Consider the following 18,079-nt stretch of genomic DNA (forward strand, 5'->3'; position numbering starts at 1 on the left):
GGGCCACGGCCGGAGCCCGGGGGCATTCCAGGCTGCCGAGAATGCTCCCGGTGCTGACCTTTGGCCTTTCCACCAGAGGTCCCCGCAGGGGGACCTGAAGTCGCCCCAAGGCGGGCGCATCACAGCCACTGGCACCGCAGAGAACGGGCCAAGCCTGCCTTGCCAGGAGAAGCCGCCTGCCGGGTCCCAGCACTGTCCAGAGTCCAGGTCCGGCAGGTGGACATCAGCCAAGTCAAGCCCACAAGGGGGCGCTGCTAGCACAGGCCCCTCCCAGCCAGGGGGCAGAGCTGAGCCAAGCCCAATGCGTGCCCCCCTCGTGGGGGGCTGGGCTGGGGGTCCGGGCTGGATGGGTTGGGCTGGGCTTGAGAGGGGGACATGCACTGGGGATGAAAGGGGCTGGGGTGTCTAGTGGTTACAGCAGTGGTTGGGCACCAGGACGCCTGGGCTCTATTCTCAGTTCTGCTCTAGTGACCGGGGAGTCGCTGGCTCTGTGCCTCTGTTTCCCCCTTTGATGACATGGGAGAAGCAGTGGGGTGGGTGGCTCTGAGCTATGAGGGGTGGGGGGGGTAGGGGTGAGGCCGTTACCCTATCCCGCAGGGGCCAAGGGCTGGGCTTGGACGGGGCAGCTGTGTGTGCCATGCAGCCTGGCCAGCCCGTGCCTGTGCCCCAGCCGACGTGAAAGCAGGTGCTGGAGGCAGCGGGGCCGGGAAAAGCTAAAAAGGATTTATTGATAAATACGCAGACCCATAGACACCGGGAGAGCTGTCCCCTGCCTGGCCCCACCCAGCGCCTGGCCTGCCTGGGAGGTGCCAGGTGACATGCAGCAGGGCCAAGTGTCCAGGCTGGCTCGCCCCAGAAGCTGGGCTTGGGAGGGCAGCCCGAGGTGCCAGGCGCCCTGGGCGCAGCAGGGTCCCGGCGCCCTGGGAATGCGGCTCCTGCAGGAAGAGATTTGGTCTCAAATCCCAAAACCATTTTATGAGAGTGTCCAAGTGCCGATGGGGTGAGAGAGGCTCCACCCATCCCACAGCCCTTCCCGAGACTGCTGGGTACACCTCCTCCAGGGACAGGGCTTTGAGGGGGCTGCTGTGTTCTGATGCCAGTGAGCCCCCACCCCGCAGCTGCAGCACAAAGGGGCGGGGAGGATCGACGCAGAGCAGAGGCGAGCGCAAGCTCCGTGGGTGCAGCTCTGCCCGGGGCTGTGTGCCCAGCCGTGCCCGGCGGGCGAGTGCGGGCTGTCGCCTCTGGGCTGGAAACTCAGTTTGCCAGCTCAGAGGGCCCTGCTGGGTTTCCGTGGGGCCCAGCAGCCCCTGCGCCCGTCAGACGGCCCGGCTCAGTTCCTGGGCACCAGCGGCTGGTTCACAATCACCTGGATGACAAAGTCCTTCTGGATCTTGGCTTCGTGCAGCCGCGTGCGGTCCGTCAGCAGCTTGCCGGAGAAGAACCAGCGCTGCCAGCCCGGCTCGATGCCCTCCTGCGCCTGCAGCTGCTTCTTCAGCTGCCCCACGGTGTCGGCCATGCTGGCGCTCAGCCGCAGGTCCTTGCCGGTGGAGAGCCGCACCTTGAGCGGGAACTCACGCCGGGCGCTGGGTGCCGGCTCCGGGGGCTCCATGCTCTCGTCGCCACCCCGCTCCAGGATGAGGTTGGCAGGTGGCACCAGGCAGTACACGGGCAGCTGGTAGCGGTTCCCCAGCTCGTCGTAGCACTCGGTCAGGGACCCTGCGGGGGAGCCGGAGATGCCAGCGAAGGGATGAGAGGAAGGAGCTGGAGACAGCTACAGCACAGGCAGGAGCCATCAACAGCACAGACCCCTCTGCTGGTGCCCCTCAATCCCAATCCACGGCCCCCACCAGCCCAGTCCTGCCCCCTCGCTCTGCCCTACCAGTGCCCCTCAATCCCAACCCACAGCCCTGGCTAGCCCAGTCCTGGGGTCCCCTTGCCCCCAAAATAGCTCTGATGGTGCCCCTCAATTCCAATCTGCAGCCCGATGGTATTCCAGCCCATAACACTCAAAATCCATCTCCTGAAGCCCCTTACCCGCATTTCCCTCCCTCTGCAGATCCCCAGCCCGTGCGCCGGGGGAGTGCGGCCTCTCAGCCACCATGGCTCAGTGCCTGGGTGCCAGGGGTCAGACGGATTCTCCTTTTGGGATCTAAGAGCTGGCTGGGGGAGCTGGGGCTCCGGGACTCGACACAGCCAGGACCTCCTGAGCTGCACAGCTCTGAGGCTCTTTATCTGAGTCTGGGAGAAGCCACCAACCTGAGCCACGTGAGTTGCCCACGTGCCTGGAGCTGAGCTGAGGGAGATCCCGATCCTGGGTGGGCAGAGTGGGATTGGGAGCCTTTGCCCCCAGCACCCCCAGAGCAGAGCTGGGGCACAGGGAGCCCCTGTGGGTGGATGGTGTGGGTCCAGTGATGACCGGTGGGACACTGCCCCATATTCATCCTAATGGTATGATTATGACATAATTATGATGCACCTTGTACAAACTGTGTCATGTGGGGTGTCAACGGAAAAGTGATGATTTGCTGAATATGATTCTCCTATTTGTAGGCTTGTATCATTTGTCTCTCTGGAGCTATGACTACTGACCATGTAGCTGTATTTCAAATGCGCTTGCTCTGGGTAATACCCACAACTAGCCTTTCAGGTACAGCATGTGCTAATGGCCCATCAACAGAAACTATGGGCCCTGGAAAAGGCTCGTCCTCACCTGGGGACCCTTCAGACAGCCTGTGGATAATGGTGGCTGTGACTGGGGGATGCACGCAAGGGCATGTGACCAGACCACATGATACTGAACTCCAGTTTGGAACCTGTATTTTCCCACAAACTGAGCTGAGCACCTGGCTTGGATCAAAGGGATCCCACCCTGTGGAAAAACTAAACGGGGAAAGTGACACCAGCAAGGGGCTTCACTCCCTCTACAACTCAACACCTGAGGACCAAAGAGTGAACTATGCCCAGGTTGGAAGAGCTGATTCCTGCCCAGGTACAGAACACCGACAAACTGCTTGTACTAGCTAACAGGGTGAGACGCTGTTTGAGTCAAATCCCATCTCGTATATTAGGCTGAGATTGCGTTTTGGTTATTTGCTGGGTAATCTACTTTGATCTGTTTGCTGTCATTTATACTCACTTAAAATCGATCTTTTGGTAGTTAATAAACCTGCTTCATGTTTTATCTTAACCTGTGTGTCTTTGAGTGAAGCGTTAGGGAATCTCAGCTCTGTAACAAAGGCTGGTGTGTATCTTCCCCACAGCGAGGGGGCAGCAGGCTAATTAACTGTACACATCCCTGAGCGGCGCAGGCCGGTATCATTCTGGGTTTATGCTCCAGCAGGGGTGCCAGGCTCAGGAGCTGGGACATTGGCTGGTGCCTCAATACCTGGCCTAGGTAAAGCACTCAGGTGACTCAGCTGGGTGTGTGGCGCCACCTACTGTTGTGTTGGGTAACAACAGGGGGAGGGATAGCTCAGCGGTTTGAGCATTGGCCTGCTAAACCCAGGGCTGCGAGTTCAATCCCTGAGGGGGCCACCTAGGGATCTGGGGCAAAATCAGTACTTGGTCCTGCTAGTGAAGGCAGGGGCTGGACTCAATGACCTTTTGAGGGCCCTTCCAGCTCTAGGAGAGAGGAATAGTTTTTTTATAACAAGGCCCAGAGGGGCTGGCTGTGTGTCATCAGCAGGAGTCTGAGCGGCCAGTCCAGCTGAATGGTTTGGGGGCAGAGCGGTTCCAACAGCTTCCAGGCTTCACCCTGGGGGTACAGCCCATCTCAGTCACCCCGTCAGTGGGTTCCAGCGGCTCCTCCAGTGCAGGGCCCACTCCTGGGTCACCCCCTGGCCAACATGTCCCCCGCCGGCCCCAAGTCCCTGCCCATGTTCCCCTCCTACCCTGCTGGCCCAAAAGGTCTCTGTCCTCCTCCCACATCCTCTCCCAGGTCCCCATCCTGCCTGATGTGTCCACAGCATGTCCCCCTCCCACCCCGCTGGCCCCAGGTTCCTGCCCCACATCCCCATCCTGCCTACCGTGGGGCAGGGTGATACTGGCGCCATCCAGGATGGCCTGGGCCAGCCCGTGGTCGTTGGCCTCCACAGCGTAGGCAGCCGCCTTCAGGGCATCCCAGATCTCCTTGCGGCCCTCGAAGGCAGGTGCCGTGTCCCAGAACTCGTCCCGTTTGCTGCGCAGCTGCCCGTCCGTCATGGGGTAGTCGCTCTTCCATTTGGGCCGCTCCTTCCGCAGGGGCTCATTGCGGCCTGGGGGGGGAAGGGCAGAGAGCTCAGCAGGGGCCCCGAGCCAGCACCTGCCCCAAGACCCTTCCCCCACCCCCACTGCCCCTGCCGCCATCACAGCTGGGCCAGCACCCGCCTGCAGACCCTACCCCCCCGCCCCCAGTGCCCCTGCCCCCATCACATCTGGGCCCGCACCCGCCTGCAGACCCTACCCCCCCCAGTGCCCCTGCCCCCATCACATCTGGGCCCGCACCCGCTTGCAGACCCTACCCCCCCAGTGCCCCTGCCCCCATCACATCTGGGCCCGCACCCGCTTGCAGACCCTGCCCCCCCAGTGCCCCTGCCCCCATCACATCTGGGCTCGCACCTGCTTGCAGACCCTGCCCTCCCCCAGTGCCCCTGCCCCCATCACATCTGGGCCCGCACCCGCTTGCAGACCCTACCCCCCCAGTGCCCCTGCCCCCATCACATCTGGGCCCGCACCTGCTTGCAGACCCTACCCCCCCCAGTGCCCCTGCCCCCATCACATCTGGGCCCGCACCCGCTTGCAGACCCTGCCCCCCCAGTGCCCCTGTCCCCATCACATCTGGGCCCGCACCCGCTTGCAGACCCTGCCCCCCCAGTGCCCCTGTCCCCATCACATCTGGGCCCGCACCCGCTTGCAGACCCTGCCCCCCCCCAGTGCCCCTGCCGCCATCACAGCTGGGCCCACACCCGCTTGCAGACCCTGCCCCCCCCAGGGCCCCTGCCCCCATCACAGCCAGGCCCGCACCTATCTGCAGACCCCTGCCCCTGTCACAGTCTGAATCCACACTCGCTCCCCTCCCCCACGCAGGACTGACCCCACAGGTACCAGGCAGTGCCCACAGGGCAGGCCAGGCCCAGCCCTAGCCCTGTCCCCGGAGCCACAGCCTCACTCGGTCCCAGCTGAGGGGCAGTCGCCTGGGCTGAGGCCACCTGCACTAGCTGGGGGTCCCTGGGCACACTGTCCCACAAGCAGGAATGGGGGACATTGAGGCACGAGGCATGCTGGGGCAAGGAAAGGGGCGGGAGGAGCTTCGGGGGTAGACACTGAGTGTTCTGGGCTGGGCTGTCAGGAGTGAGGGGCAGCATTCCTCAGGTCCCAGGGACCCTGCCCAGCCCCCTTGCAGGGCACAGCTGCAGTACACAAACCAGCCCCCTCCCTGGCTCTCCCCCGCTAATGGGAACAGATGCAGCTCCCACCATCAGGAGAGGCCTGGCTGGGAACCAGGCGCCCCTGTGCCCCTGCCAGTCGGCTGCTCTAATCCCACCCTGTCAGGCAGCCGCAGGGACTGAGGGGCCCCCTGGCAAGGGCAGTATTTATAGCTCAGGGAATTAGCCAGAGTCAGAGCAGGGGGATTACAGGGCTGAGCCACGCCTGGGGGCCGGGGAGGAACAGACAAGAAAGGATGCACTGGGACTAATGTACGGGGCTGCCTGGACTCTTGGGTTCTCTTCCTGCCTGCCATGTGTGACCTTGGGCAAGTCGCTGCCCATGGCTCAGTTTCCCCATCTGTAGAAGAGGCATGGTGCCCCCTGGTACAAGGTGGGTGGCGTAACTCACCCGCGGGTTAGAAAGGGACTGGCTGCTGGCCCAGGCACCATCACAAGAGGACTGCCACCAGGCCGGCACAAGGGAGACCCACAGCGGGGGCCCGAAAGCCAGGCAACAAGCCATGCAGGTGCAGCCTGTGTGTCAGCAGCCAGTTCGTTGGTTGGTCTTGTGACTTTGAGCCCAGGCAGCAGCCTCGGGCACAGGGATCAGGGCACATACCCAGCCCTCTCCCTGCTGCCTGGCCAGGCGGACCTGCTGGGAGCCCGGCAGGGAGCTCCGCAGCCCCATGCCCGCCAGTGCCAGCCCTGTCTCCCGCAGCAAGAACCCACCCCCAGCTTTCCTGGCTGAGGAGGCAGGTGCTGCCCCACTGGGCTCCTCTTGCTCTGCATTCAGGGGCCGCAGGGCACATGGAGAAAGGCTGCTCCTGGGTGTGTGTACAGGGTACACTAGACAGCTGAGCTCCTCCAGGGACCATGGGCACAGCTGGGTAAGCCAGTGTGTGCCAGCAATCTGTGCTAAGCAGAGCAATGCCCTGGACATGCTGCTCTGTGTGCTAGACGTTCAAACCCACTCTGCAAGAATGGGGATAGCGCCCAGGCAGGGAGTGCAGGGGGCACCTGTCAGGGGGCTGTAGCCCAGGGAGCGGGGTGCTGAGGGCAGGAGTCCCAGCCCCCCATGCTCTGCAGCCCGAGCCAGAGGCCAGGCGCCCCTGAGACGGAGTGAGGCAGCGCTGTGTGACACAGGACAAGGGCAGAGATCACAGCTGCCCTGGGCCAGGCCGAGCCAGCTGCATCAGGGCTGCGGGGGACTCTGAAGGACGAAAGACTGGGAGAGCAGCTGCAGCCGGGACTCATCCACTCCCCTGTGCTCCGGTGCATGAACACAGCTCGCCCACAGGACCAGCCTGTACCAGCCCCCTGCCCTCCAGACACCGGCAGCAGCTGGGAGCACGTCAGGCCCTGCTCGGCCAGGGAACGCTGGCACGATGCCCTCGGAGCAGCCTGTGTGGGCAGTGAAAAGAGACCTGGGCCCAGCCCCAACGCTTGTGCTAACTTCCTCCAGTGCAGCCCCCACCCCTCCCCGAGGGCCCCAGGGTGCACACGATCCTGAAGAAGACAGCTGAGCCTGTCCCCAGCCCCACGCACCGGCAGTTGGCGCCAGTTCGCACAGAGAAGGGCCCCTGGGAAGCTACTGGGGGGCCCTGCTCCCACCCCTCCAGTCTGAATTAAAGCACTGCCCTGAGACCAGACCAGTTCTGAGCCCCGACGTGGGCCCTGCTCGCTGCAGTGCTGCCATGGGCCAGCACGGCCTGGGACACAGGACACCCCACTGCCAAAAGGAGTGGAGCCACAAGCCCAGTGTCAGGCCAAGAGCATAGCCCAGGCAGCTCCGGGACCCTCTGGGCAGGGCCGGGAAGGCAGGACCCAAGCACCACAAACACACTAGAGACACTGCGAGGACACAGCCCCTGGCCCGCCCTCTGGCATGGCCAGGGTTGGGGCCCCCTCGCCGCAAGGCTCTGCTCCTCTGCAGAGAAAGGGCCCCAGGACCCATCCCTTGAGTGCAGGGTGCCAGGGCCCCTGGCCATCACAGCCTGGGCTGCCCTCACCCCTCTGGGCGCAGCCTAGGTGGCCCCAGACGCCCCTGGCTGTAGTGAGGGCCGAGCTCGGATCCAATTCAGTTTCAAGGCCCAGCACCGAGCCAGCAGGTCCCGCTATGAGGGAGCCGTGCATGGGGCCAACAGCACCCACATCTCTCCGCACCCCCTGAGCCGCTCAGCACCCAGGGGAGTGCCTGCAGACACCACAGTTCCCTCCGGTGTGGGGCGGTGCCCACGGGGCCAGTGAGTTCAGCTCCAGCCCTGGCAGGGCCAACCCAGCTCCTTCTTCCCAGACACAGTAGCTGCCCCACGGATTAGGGTGATGGGGCCAGAGACTGTTGGTGAAGGCCTTCAAAGGCCTGCCCGGCCTGGGCATCAGAGCCAGGGTGTGTGCCACTCGCAGCTCTCTCGCGCCCCAGAAGCAGGTGCATTTCTGATGTGCGCTCGACTCCTGCAGGGCAGAGCAATAGTGATGTCTCAGGCGCTGCCACCCCTGAGGCTGGCCAGGGCCGCTCCCCGCAGCACTCAGGGCTTGGTCTGTGTGGAGCCCTATGGCCCCAGCCGGCCGTCACTCCCTCTCTGCTCCCCTCACAAGGGGACAGCCAGAAGCTGACAGCGAGTAGGGGCCCAGGCCAGGCCGGCGTGGGAGGTCGGTCAGAGACATGGCAAGAGCGCACCGTGCCCGGCGCAGGCCCCGCAGGGAGCTAGGCCCAGGTAGGCAGGGACGCAGGAGTGAAGCCTGTTCTACTTATCGCTATCTCTAATCGCCTTGTGCTGCTCTATTCCTGGCCCAGGCAGCCCCCGCCCCCGCCAGCTCCCAGGGCCTCCCGCAGGAAAACCAAGACAGGTTGGGCCACTCCTTGCACTTGGGGCCAGGCCAACAGGATCCAGGGTGCTGGCAGCTTGCCCTTCGCCCCCGTCGCCCAAGGCCACCCTGTTCCCCACCTCTCCTAGCTGGCCCGGATCCCCAACCAGCGACGTCGCTCCCCACAGCACCAGGGACGGCCGAAGCGCAGCCAATCCCTGGCCCCTGGAACGAGAGCGGCTCCGCAGAGACCCAGCGCCCGCACATGTCCCCTGGCCTGACCCCTCACCAGCTAGGGCAGCACATGGGGAGCTCTAGGGCAGGGGCTTGGCCCAGGCTGGCCCCATGCACCGGCTGTAGAGGCAATCCCAGGGGGCTGCGGTCAGCGTGTAGCTGTCACATCCCAGTGGCCCTCTGGCTAGCCCGGCAGAGACAGCAAGGGCAGGCTGGGGGGCTGGGCTGCTGCAGGGCACGTGGGGGGCAGAGGCTGTGGGTCAGGGCCAACATGCCCCTATCCCCATCATGCAGGGAGGGGATTCAACCCTTCGGCACTGGGCCTGGGCTGGCACCCTGGTACGGGGCTGGTACCCTGGTACCCCAGCAGGAAGTGATGCTGGGAACCCCCCACACCCGCCCCCTGGCACACACCAGCGCTGCGGGGAGGGGCTGCAGGGCACGCTGCCCCCTGCTGGTTCCCTGGCCCATGCAGCAGTGGTGTCTATGGCTTTGCACAGGGCAGCGCTGGGCATGGCCCCTCTAGGTCAGCACCACCCCCAGTGCTCCAGCACCACGCTAGGGCGGGCAGCACGCTCTCCCCTGAGTCGGGCACAGCGACATGGTGCAGCCCTTGGGAGCATGAACCATTGCTGAAGAGCCCCTAGCAAGTCTCACAAGAGCTAGGGAAATGCAACGCTGGCTCCCGCCGCCCCTGCAGCTTCAAGGGAGACGCTTGCCTGAAAGCCGCTGCACAGAGCTGATGGGGCTAGGGCATGTGAGCTCAGCAGCCTGTGGAACTCACTGACACAGGAGGTAACTCAGGCAGGAAGCCCCAAACGGGTACAGCAGGTACCTGGTGTCACGGAGTGTGGGGGAGTCCAGCCCTGCACCCCTCTTTCTGGGACCCACAGTGACTCTCGGCCAGCCAGTAAAACAGAAGGTTTATTGGACAACAGGAACACAGGTTACAGCAGAGCTTGCAGGCACAGTCAGGACCCCTCCACCGAGTCCTTCTGGGCTTTCAGGGTGCTTGGATCCTAGCTAGGTTACCCTGAATTCCACCCACACAGCCCCAAGCCCAAACTCAAACTGCTTCCCTCCTGCCACTCCCTTCCTTTGTCCCCTTCCCGGGCAAAGGTGTTGACCTTTCCCCTCCCTTACCTAGCTCAGGTTACAGGCTCTGGCATCGTCCATCCCCTAAAGTCCTCCCCTGCTCTCCCACTCCCCACACAGACAGTCCCTACTCCATCACACCTGGCTAATGTTGGCAGCTGGGATAGTCGTTACAGGGATCTGGGGTAAATCCTGCAGGACGTGAGTGCCATGCACAGATGTGGGGCAAGAGGGACAGGGAAGCCCAGAGGGAAGAAAGGGCCCAGCCTGAAATGCCAGGTCACCAGGCCTGTGTTGGAAAGACATGGCATGCCAGGGCTGGGGGAGGGGGGGACTGCTCCGGGGGAGCATGTTTGGCTGCCTGTCCCCCTCCTCTGGGCTGGGAGTAGCACGCTCTGACCTCAGTGCAACGGCCTGGGGAGGAGGCCCACGAACCCTACAGCGTGACCCCCGATGAACAGATCCCAGCATGCAATGCTCTACCCCGACTGCCAGCCTGGCTCACGCGTCTCCGTGGGCTGCACCTTCATCAAACCTGCTCCATCCCACACCAGTTAGCTGCAGTCCTGGGGCTCCTGCCATGCAGCGAGAGCACCGGGGCAAGAGGCCAGCCCTGTCTCCCATGCACGCAGTCAGGTGCTGTCCCAGCTACTAGGGCCGACCTGTACCCCACACGCAGCGAGTGACTTTCCCGAGGCCCTCTGTGCTCCCAGCTTCACAGCACCTAGTTCACAGGATCCCCTGGGGAGACTTCCCTGCTGCCCTGTCTGAGCCCTTGGGTGGGAAAGCATGAGGAGTGCTGCAGGGCAGACGTTCTGCAGGAAAACCTAAGCAGTCAGCACGCCTGGTGGGGAGCTGATGGGCTGGGGACAGCAGAAGGTGACCCAGCCAAGGCCCGCTGGTGCTCACAGCTGGGGCCCACAGGAATGCAGACCTGATTTCACAGAGAAGCTGCTGGTCCACCCTCAGATCCCCAGCACCCCCAACTCAGACCCCAGGCCAGTCGCTGCCCATGCCCCGAATGGCAGGAGGAGGCGAGGTGTCAGTCCGGCCACAAGAGCGAAGGCCTCCTCCAGGCTCCGCTCCCCCAGCGCCGCCCTTGGGGGGACCATGCACATGGCAGAGGGTGGGCGAGCTCCCGTGGGGCCAGGCAGGAGCCCAGCTCCCACTCCTCAGCCCATGGCTAAGTTCAGGAGTTTGAAAATCGACTTGGGCCGGGGGTGCAACAAGAGGGCAGTGCAGCCACACCTGGGACAAGGGCTAGACTCTCAGACTGGGGGGCCAAGGCGAGGCCCCCTGATCTCCCCATGGCTTTGATGGGAGCACGGGGCCCCCAGCCCCCAGCTTGGGAGCTCGGCAGCAAGGAGCTGTTTGTGAAGCACCTTGCACGGCCACGCAGAGCTGGGACCCCTGGCTAATTAATGCCTGCATGCTTGTGAGGAGTCGCAGGGCCAGGGCTCTGCAGAGGGGCTAATTAGGGTATTTGCAGCTGCCACAGTGGGAGTCGTGACCCCGGGGAAAGGAGGTGGAGGGAGCTGTGCACGGGGCGCTGTTCCTGCAGCGGGGCCAGACGCTGCGTTATTAGAGTGGCGGCTCTGCTCCGCATGCCTGAGCGCCGCACAGAGGCCCACGCCCAATCTTCCTGTACCGCTGGCACCAGGCAACGAGCTCACAGGGTGGCAGAGCTCACACCTGCCACAAGCTAGGGGGAAAGGCAGTGAGGACAGATCTAAGCCAGGAGAGCCCAGGCACCAATCACCCTGACAGTCCTGCAGCCACCTTGGCACAGTCGCACTGGGCACGGCTCAGAGGCTGGGAGAAGCAGGCCCTGGGTAAGTGACGCTGCTTTAGCAGCGGCAGGTCCATGTTCCCATCCAGCTGTGAGCAGCAGCACCCCTCACCATGAGGCCTCTTCCCCACCCACCGGAGCCTGGACGCTGGCACCAAGCGCCTGGCAGGCCCAGCGCCGGCTTGGGCAGGCTGCAGCCTAATGTCCCAGGGAGCACCCAGCAGCAGTTAGTTTTGCCAATGCTAGAGCAGGGCTGCTCGGTGCCTGGGCACTGGAACCTGCTGGGCTGCCTGGTGTCCAATAGCCAACTCTGGCAGTGCGTTTCCCCCACTCCCCACCTCAGCCGTGCCAGCGCTCACAAGGATACGCTGGTTGGGTCTGGGGCCCTGGCTGCTGGCATTCTGCCCTCTGGCTCCAAGCCTGTCTGTGCTCAGGTCCTGGAGCCACACTGGGATTCTCCTCCCTGGGAAGGTGTCACTCAGCCCCTGTTCCCCACCCAGTGACCCCGCTGTCTTTTCTCCTTTCCTGCTTCCCACAAACAGAGTAGTTATCACCAGTGCGTGACAGGAAGGGAGCGTGAGTCAGCCCCACAGCCACCCTGCCTCCACTCCTGGTGTGGCTGGTGCATGGAATGCTTGGAGCTGCTTATCACGGGCGGGCGGGAGGGTGTAATCTGCGGTCACACAGTGCAATCACAGCCCTCCCACAGTCCCCAGGTACATCACTAATTAAACATCACAACACCTCTGCGAGGGAGGGAGGGACAGGCAAGGATCACTTCACCCACCACTGATATGCATCCACCTCTGAGGTGCAGCATGGCAGCTGTGTAACAGCGATGGTACAAGAGCTCAGGAAACAGAGCAACGCACACCACAGCCAGCTGAAACTGCAGGAGAATGTAGAGACAAAGCCCTTCTCCGGTCAGAAGTCAGCCAGCAAACTGAGGTTCACAAAACAACACTTCCCAGAAGAGTCCTAGGGGATCTTTAAGGCTCATGAGCAGCCAGAGTCTCTTCCACTGAATCACTAGCACAACACCCCTTCTCCCAACACTTGGCTTCCCTGCAGTTCTCCCATCCAAATGTTGACCAAGAACAGCCCTGCTTAGCCCAAAATCTGACAGGGCCCCAGCAGGGACAGCCCACGTGCAGGGCTGTGCTCTGTGGGGCCTTTCCTGGGGAAGGGCGGTAGATAATCAGACTTGGGTGGGTATTTGGGTTTGTTGCTAGCTGACTCAGTCAAGTCCACAAGGTTTGCACTTGCACAATCCCAACAACATGTCAACAGGAACTCCTCTGAGAATGCTTCCAATACACAACTCCAGCTGCTCGCTCTCCGGCAGCTCCCGGAGAAGGGGGCTTGGAATAGCCCCCAAACAAAGTTTTAAGGCACCTGAAGCACTGGCAGAAGTGGCCCCTTTTCCTGCAGGTGGATAAAGAACCGGGACAGAATCTGCTGCGTCGTTTTCAGGAAATACCAAAGCAGAACAGATCAGGAGGATCCTGCCAGCAGGACAGTGGCCCACCCGAGTCCTCGCTTTGTCTCCAGTAGCAGCCAACGCGTGAGGCTTCACGTGAATTATGGCACAGTGCAAGCCCACCCCCCGGGGGGCATTTCTCTTTACACACCTGGCCTGCATCCTGCTCCAGGGGCAGCGAGGATATAAGAGGCTCCTGAATCAAAGAGGGGGCAACGCATAACCAGTCCGCTGTGATGTATGAGGCCAGCCCCAGGCAGGGCAGGATCCAGGCTGGTCCCAACGCACTGTGGGAGCTAGGCAAAGCTCTGGCTGTCTCAGACTTCCCCAGCTTTTGTCTCTTTAAGGCCGGCCACTCGCTAAAGCGGAACATCTGCCCTCCACCAGCACAGATCCTTGACACGGGGCTAGGCCGTGGCACTAGCAGCTCTATGGGAGAAGCACCTGGGCCCCCCAGAAGTGACAGGTAGCATCACACCTGACTTGTCCCTGGCTGGAGCAGTGAACGCAGCGTCTGGGCAGGGCTGGGCCAGCACAGGTGCTAGGTGCTGTCACTCCCCCAGCGCTGGTCCATACAGGCTGCACACGCCTGTCTGACACGTGTTACACGGATTGTACACGGCCCTGTCACACAGGGCAGATAGCCTGAGCGCCAGCCACAAGTGGGAGCTGCTTAACACCCAGCTAGGCTGCCAGGTTTCCCCGGCCGAGCTGCGGGGACTGGGGTCCCCCTTGGCTGGCAGACACGCCGCGGTGACTCGGGCAGAGCAGGGTGCTGGGCCAGCCTGGGTCCGTGCCCGGCAGGCACGGAGAGTCCCCTAAAGTGGGAGCCCAGGGAGCAAGGGCAGCAGCCGGCAGGGGAGACTCCGCCCAGGGACTGGAAGCCGGGGAGGTCCCAGGGGCTGGGGGGCAGGAGGGGGAGCGCGAAGCCGGGGGGGGGGTGTCCCGGGGGCAGGAAGCCGGGGGGGGGGGTGTCCCGGGGGCAGGAGGAGGCGAAGCCGGGGGGGGTGTCCCGGGGGCAGGAGGAGGCGAAGCCGGGGGGGGTGTCCCGGGGGCGGGAAGCTGGGGGGCCCCGGGGCTGGAGGAGGCGAAGCCGGTGGGGGTGTCCCGGGGGCGTGAAGCCGGGGGGGATCCCGGGGCTGGAGGAGGCGAAGCCGGGGGGGGGGGGATCCCGGGGCTGGAGGAGGCGAAGCCGGGGGGGGGGGGGATCCCGGGGCTGGAGGAGGCGAAGCCGGGGGGGGGGGGGGATCCCGGGGCTGGAGGAGGCGAAGCCGAGGGAGGGGGGATCCCGGGGGCGGGAGGAGGCGAAGCCGGGGGGGTATCCCGGGGGCGGGAAGCCGGGGGGGTGTCCCCGGGGCTGGAGGAGGCGAAGCCGGGGGGGGTGTCCCCGGGGGCGGGAAGCCGGGGGGGGTGTCCCCGGGGCTGGAGGAGGCGAAGCCGGGGGGGGGTGTCCCCGGGGGCGGGAAGCCGGGGGGGGTGTCCCCGGGGCTGGAGGAGGCGAAGCCGGGGGGGGTGTCCCCGGGGGCGGGAAGCGGCGAAGCCGGGGGGGGGTGTCCCGGGGGCGGGAGGCCGGGGTGTCCCGGGGCTGGAGGAGGCGAAGCCGGGGGAGGTGTCCCGGGGGCGGGAAGCCGGGGGGGGGCCCCGGGGCTGGAGGCGGCGAAGCCGGGGGGGGGTGTCCCCGGGGGCGGGAGGCCGGGGGGGGTGTCCCCGGGGCTGGAGGAGGCGAAGCCGGGGGGGGGGTGTCCCCGGGGGCGGGAAGCCGGGGTGTCCCGGGGGCGGGAAGCGGCGAAGCCGGGGGGGGTGTCCCGGGGGCGGGAGGCCGGGGTGTCCCGGGGCTGGAGGAGGCGAAGCCGGGGGAGGTGTCCCAGGGGCGGGAAGCCGGGGTGTCCCGGGGCTGGAGGAGGCGAAGCCGGGGGAGGTGTCCCGGGGGCGGAAGCCGGGGGGGGGCCCCGGGGCTGAGGCGGCGAAGCCGGGGGGGGCCCCGGGGCGGGAGGCCGGGGTGTCCCGGGCTGGAGGAGGCGAAGCCGGGGGGGTGTCCCGGGGCTGGGAAGCCGGGGGGGGGGGTTGTCCCCGGGGGCTGGAGGAGGCGAAGCCGGGGGGGGGTTGTCCCGGGAGCTGGAGGAGGCGAAGCCGGGGGGGCCCCGGGGGCGGGAACTCGAGGGGGGGTGTCCCCGGGGCTGGAGGAGGCGAAGCCGGGGGAGGTGTCCCGGGGGCGGGAAGCCGGGGGGGGGCCCCGGGGCTGGAGGCGGCGAAGCCGGGGGGGGCCCCGGGGGCGGGAGGCCGGGGTGTCCCGGGGCTGGAGGAGGCGAAGCCGGGGGGGTGTCCCGGGGCTGGGAAGCCGGGGGGGGGGGTTGTCCCCGGGGGCTGGAGGAGGCGAAGCCGGGGGGGGGTTGTCCCCCGGGGGCTGGAGGAGGCGAAGCCGGGGGGGGGGTTGTCCCCGGGGGCTAGGAGGAGGCGAAGCCGGGGGGGGGGGTTGTCCCCGGGGGCTGGAGGAGGCGAAGCCGGGGGGGGGGTTGTCCCCGGGGGCTGGAGGAGGCGAAGCCGGGGGGGCCCCGGGGGCGGGAACTCGAGGGGGGTGTCCCGTGGGCTGGAGGAGGCGAAGCCGGGGGGGGTGTCCCGGGGGCGGGAAGCCAAGCCGGGGGGGGGTGTCCCGGGCGGGAAGCCAGCCGGGGGGGGGTGGTCCGGGGGCGGGAAGCCAAGCCGGGGGGGGGTGTCCCGGGGGCGGGAAGCCAAGCCGGGGGGGGTGTCCCGGGGCGGAAGCCAAGCCGGGGGGGGTGTCCCGGGGGCGGAAGCAAGCGGGGGGGGGTGTCCCGGGGGCGGGAAGCCAAGCCGGGGGGGGGTGTCCCGGGGGCGGGAAGCCAAGCCGGGGGGGGGGTGTCCCGGGGCGGGAATCCAAGCCGGGGGGGGGTGTCCCGGGGGCGGGAAGCCAGACCGGGGGGGGTGTCACGGGGGCGGGAAGCCAGCCGGGGGGGTGTCAGGGGGGGTAAGCCAAGCCCGGGGGGGGGTGTCCCGGGGCGGGAAGCCAAGCCGGGGGGGGTGTCCCGGGGGCGGGAAGCCAAGCCGGGGGGGGGGTGTCCCGGGGGCGGGAAGCCAAGCCGGGGGGGGGGTGTCCCGTGGGCGGAAGCCAAGCCGGGGGGGGGTGTCCCGGGGGCGGGAAGCCAAGCCGGGGGGGGGGGTCCCGGGGGCGGGAAGCCAGCCGGGGGGGGGGTGTCCCGGGGCGGGAAGCCAAGCCGGGGGGGGGTGTCCCGGGGGCGGGAAGCCAAGCCGGGGGGGGGTGTCCCGGGGGCGGGAAGCCAAGCCGGGGGGGGGGGTGTCCCGGGGGCGGGAAGCCAAGCCGGGGGGGGGGTGTCCGGGGGCGGGAAGCCAAGCCGGGGGGGGGTGTCCCGGGGGCGGGAAGCCAAGCCGGGGGGGGTGTCCCGGGGGCGGGAAGCCAAGCCGGGGGGGGTGTCCCGGGGGCGGGAAGCCAAGCCGGGGGGGGGTGTCCCGGGGGCGGGAAGCCAAGCCGGGGGGGGGTGTCCCGGGGGCGGGAAGCCCAAGCCGGGGGGGGGGTGTCACCGGGGCGGGAAGCCAAGCCGGGGGGGGGTGTCCCGGGGCGGGAAGCCAAGCAGGGGGGGGGTGTCCCGGGGGCGGGAAGCCAAGCCGGGGGGGGGTGTCCCCGGGGGGCGGGAAGCCAAGCCGGGGGGGGGGTTCCCGGGGGCGGGAAGCCAAGCCGGGGGGGGTGTGTCCCGGGGGCGGGAAGCCAAGCCGGGGGGGGTGTCCCGGGGGCGGGAAGCCAAGCCGGGGGGGGGTGTCCCGGGGGCGGGAAGCCAAGCCGGGGGGGGTTTGTCCCGGGGGCGGGAAGCCAAGCCGGGTGGGGGGTGTCCCGGGGGCGGGAAGCCAAGCCGGGGGGGGTGTCCCGGGGGCGGGAAGCCAAGCCGGGGGGGGGGTGTACCCGGGGGCGGGAAGCCAAGCCGGGGGGGGGTGTCCCGGGGGCGGGAAGCCAAAGCCGGGGGAGGGGTGTCCCGGGGGCGGGAAGCCAAGCCGGGGGGGGGGTGTCCCGGGGGCGGGAAGCCGGGGGGGGGTGTCCCCGGGGCGGGAAGCCGGGGGGGGGTGTCCCGGGGGGCGGGAAGGCCGGGGGGGGGTGTCCCGGGGCGGGAAGCCGGGGGGGGGTGGTCCCGGGGGCGGGAAAGCCGGGGGGGGGGGTCCCGGGGGCGGGAAGCCGGGGGGGGTGTCCCGGGGGCGGGAAGCCGGGGGGGGTGTCCCGGGGGCGGGAAGCCGGGGGGGGGTGTCCCGGGGCGGGAAGCCGGGGGGGGGTGTCCCGGGGGCGGGAAGCCGGGGGGGGGTGTCCCGGGGGCGGGAAGCCGGGGGGGGTGTCCCGGGGGCGGGAAGGCCGGGGGGGGGTTGTCCCGGGGCTGGAGGAGGCGAAGCCGGGGGGGGTGTCCCGGGGGCTGGAGGAGACGAGCCGGGGGGGGGGTGTCCCCGGGGGCAGGAAGCGGGGGGGGTGTCCCGGGGGCTGGAGGAGGCGAAGCCGGGGGGGTTGTCCCCGGGGGCTGGAGGAGGCGAAGCCGGGGGGGCCCCGGGGGCGGGAACTCGAGGGGGGGTGTCCCCGGGGCTGGAGGAGGCGAAGCCGGGGGGGGTCCCGGGGGCGGGAAGCCGGGGGGGGTTGTCCCCGGGGGCTGGAGGAGGCGAAGCCGGGGGGGGTTGTCCCCGGGGGCTGGAGGAGGCGAAGCCGGGGGGGCCCCGGGGGCGGGAACTCGGGGGGGGTGTCCCCGGGGGCTGGAGGAGGCGAAGCCGGGGGGGCCCCGGGGGCGGGAAGCCGGGGGGGGGGATCCCGGGGCTGGAGGAGGCGAAGCCGGGGGGGGTGTCCCGGGGGCAGGAAGCCGGGGGGGGCCCCGGGGCGGTGTGACGGGAGTTACTCCCCGAGCGCAGGGTCCCCGCTCACCTGCTCGCTTGCGGGGGGGGCCCGGGGCCGGCGGGCGCTCCCGCCCCACGCAGCTGCCCATGGCGGAGGCTCCTGCCGGGGATGCCCGGGCCGGGCCCTGCAGCCGCTGCCCGCCCGACCCGCACCGGCTCTGCCCGGAGAGCCCCGCCCCCGGGACACGTGACGGAGACTCGCAGCCCCGCCCCGGGCCAGGCAGGGCCAATGGGAGTGTGTGTAGGGGGTTGACCCCGCCCCCTGGCCAGACCAATGGGAGTGTGTGTATGGGGAGGGCTGAGTGTGACCCCGCCCCCCAAGGCCTGCTCCGGGCTCGGCTCGGACACGGTCATAGCCGCGGGCGGGAGGTCCTGATC

The 18,079-nt window shown here is 67.6% G+C and overlaps 1 protein-coding gene across 4 annotated transcripts; it reads right to left on the minus strand.

The window, feature by feature from the left end:
- Nucleotides 1-702: 702 nt before the first annotated feature.
- Nucleotides 703-17,814, minus strand: LOC115655283 (ubiquitin domain-containing protein 1-like). 4 transcript variants are annotated; one of them, XM_030570556.1, is made up of 4 exons: nucleotides 17,730-17,814; nucleotides 4,026-4,253; nucleotides 1,367-1,716; nucleotides 703-935 (listed from the first exon to the last, which is right to left on the minus strand). In XM_030570556.1, the coding sequence occupies exons 1-4, from the start codon at nucleotides 17,788-17,790 to the stop codon at nucleotides 714-716; spliced, it is 861 nt and encodes a 286-aa protein (XP_030426416.1). In that variant the 5' UTR covers nucleotides 17,791-17,814; the 3' UTR covers nucleotides 703-713. The 4 variants fall into 4 exon arrangements, with proteins under 4 accessions (XP_030426416.1, XP_030426415.1, XP_030426417.1 ...); XM_030570555.1 differs by lacking the exon at nucleotides 17,730-17,814 and adding an exon at nucleotides 12,960-13,686; XM_030570557.1 differs by lacking the exon at nucleotides 17,730-17,814 and adding an exon at nucleotides 12,116-12,949.
- Nucleotides 17,815-18,079: the final 265 nt, after the last annotated feature.

This window comes from Gopherus evgoodei, chromosome 7, assembly GCF_007399415.2.
Source record: "Gopherus evgoodei ecotype Sinaloan lineage chromosome 7, rGopEvg1_v1.p, whole genome shotgun sequence".
In the NCBI taxonomy this organism is placed as follows: domain Eukaryota; kingdom Metazoa; phylum Chordata; order Testudines; family Testudinidae; genus Gopherus; species Gopherus evgoodei.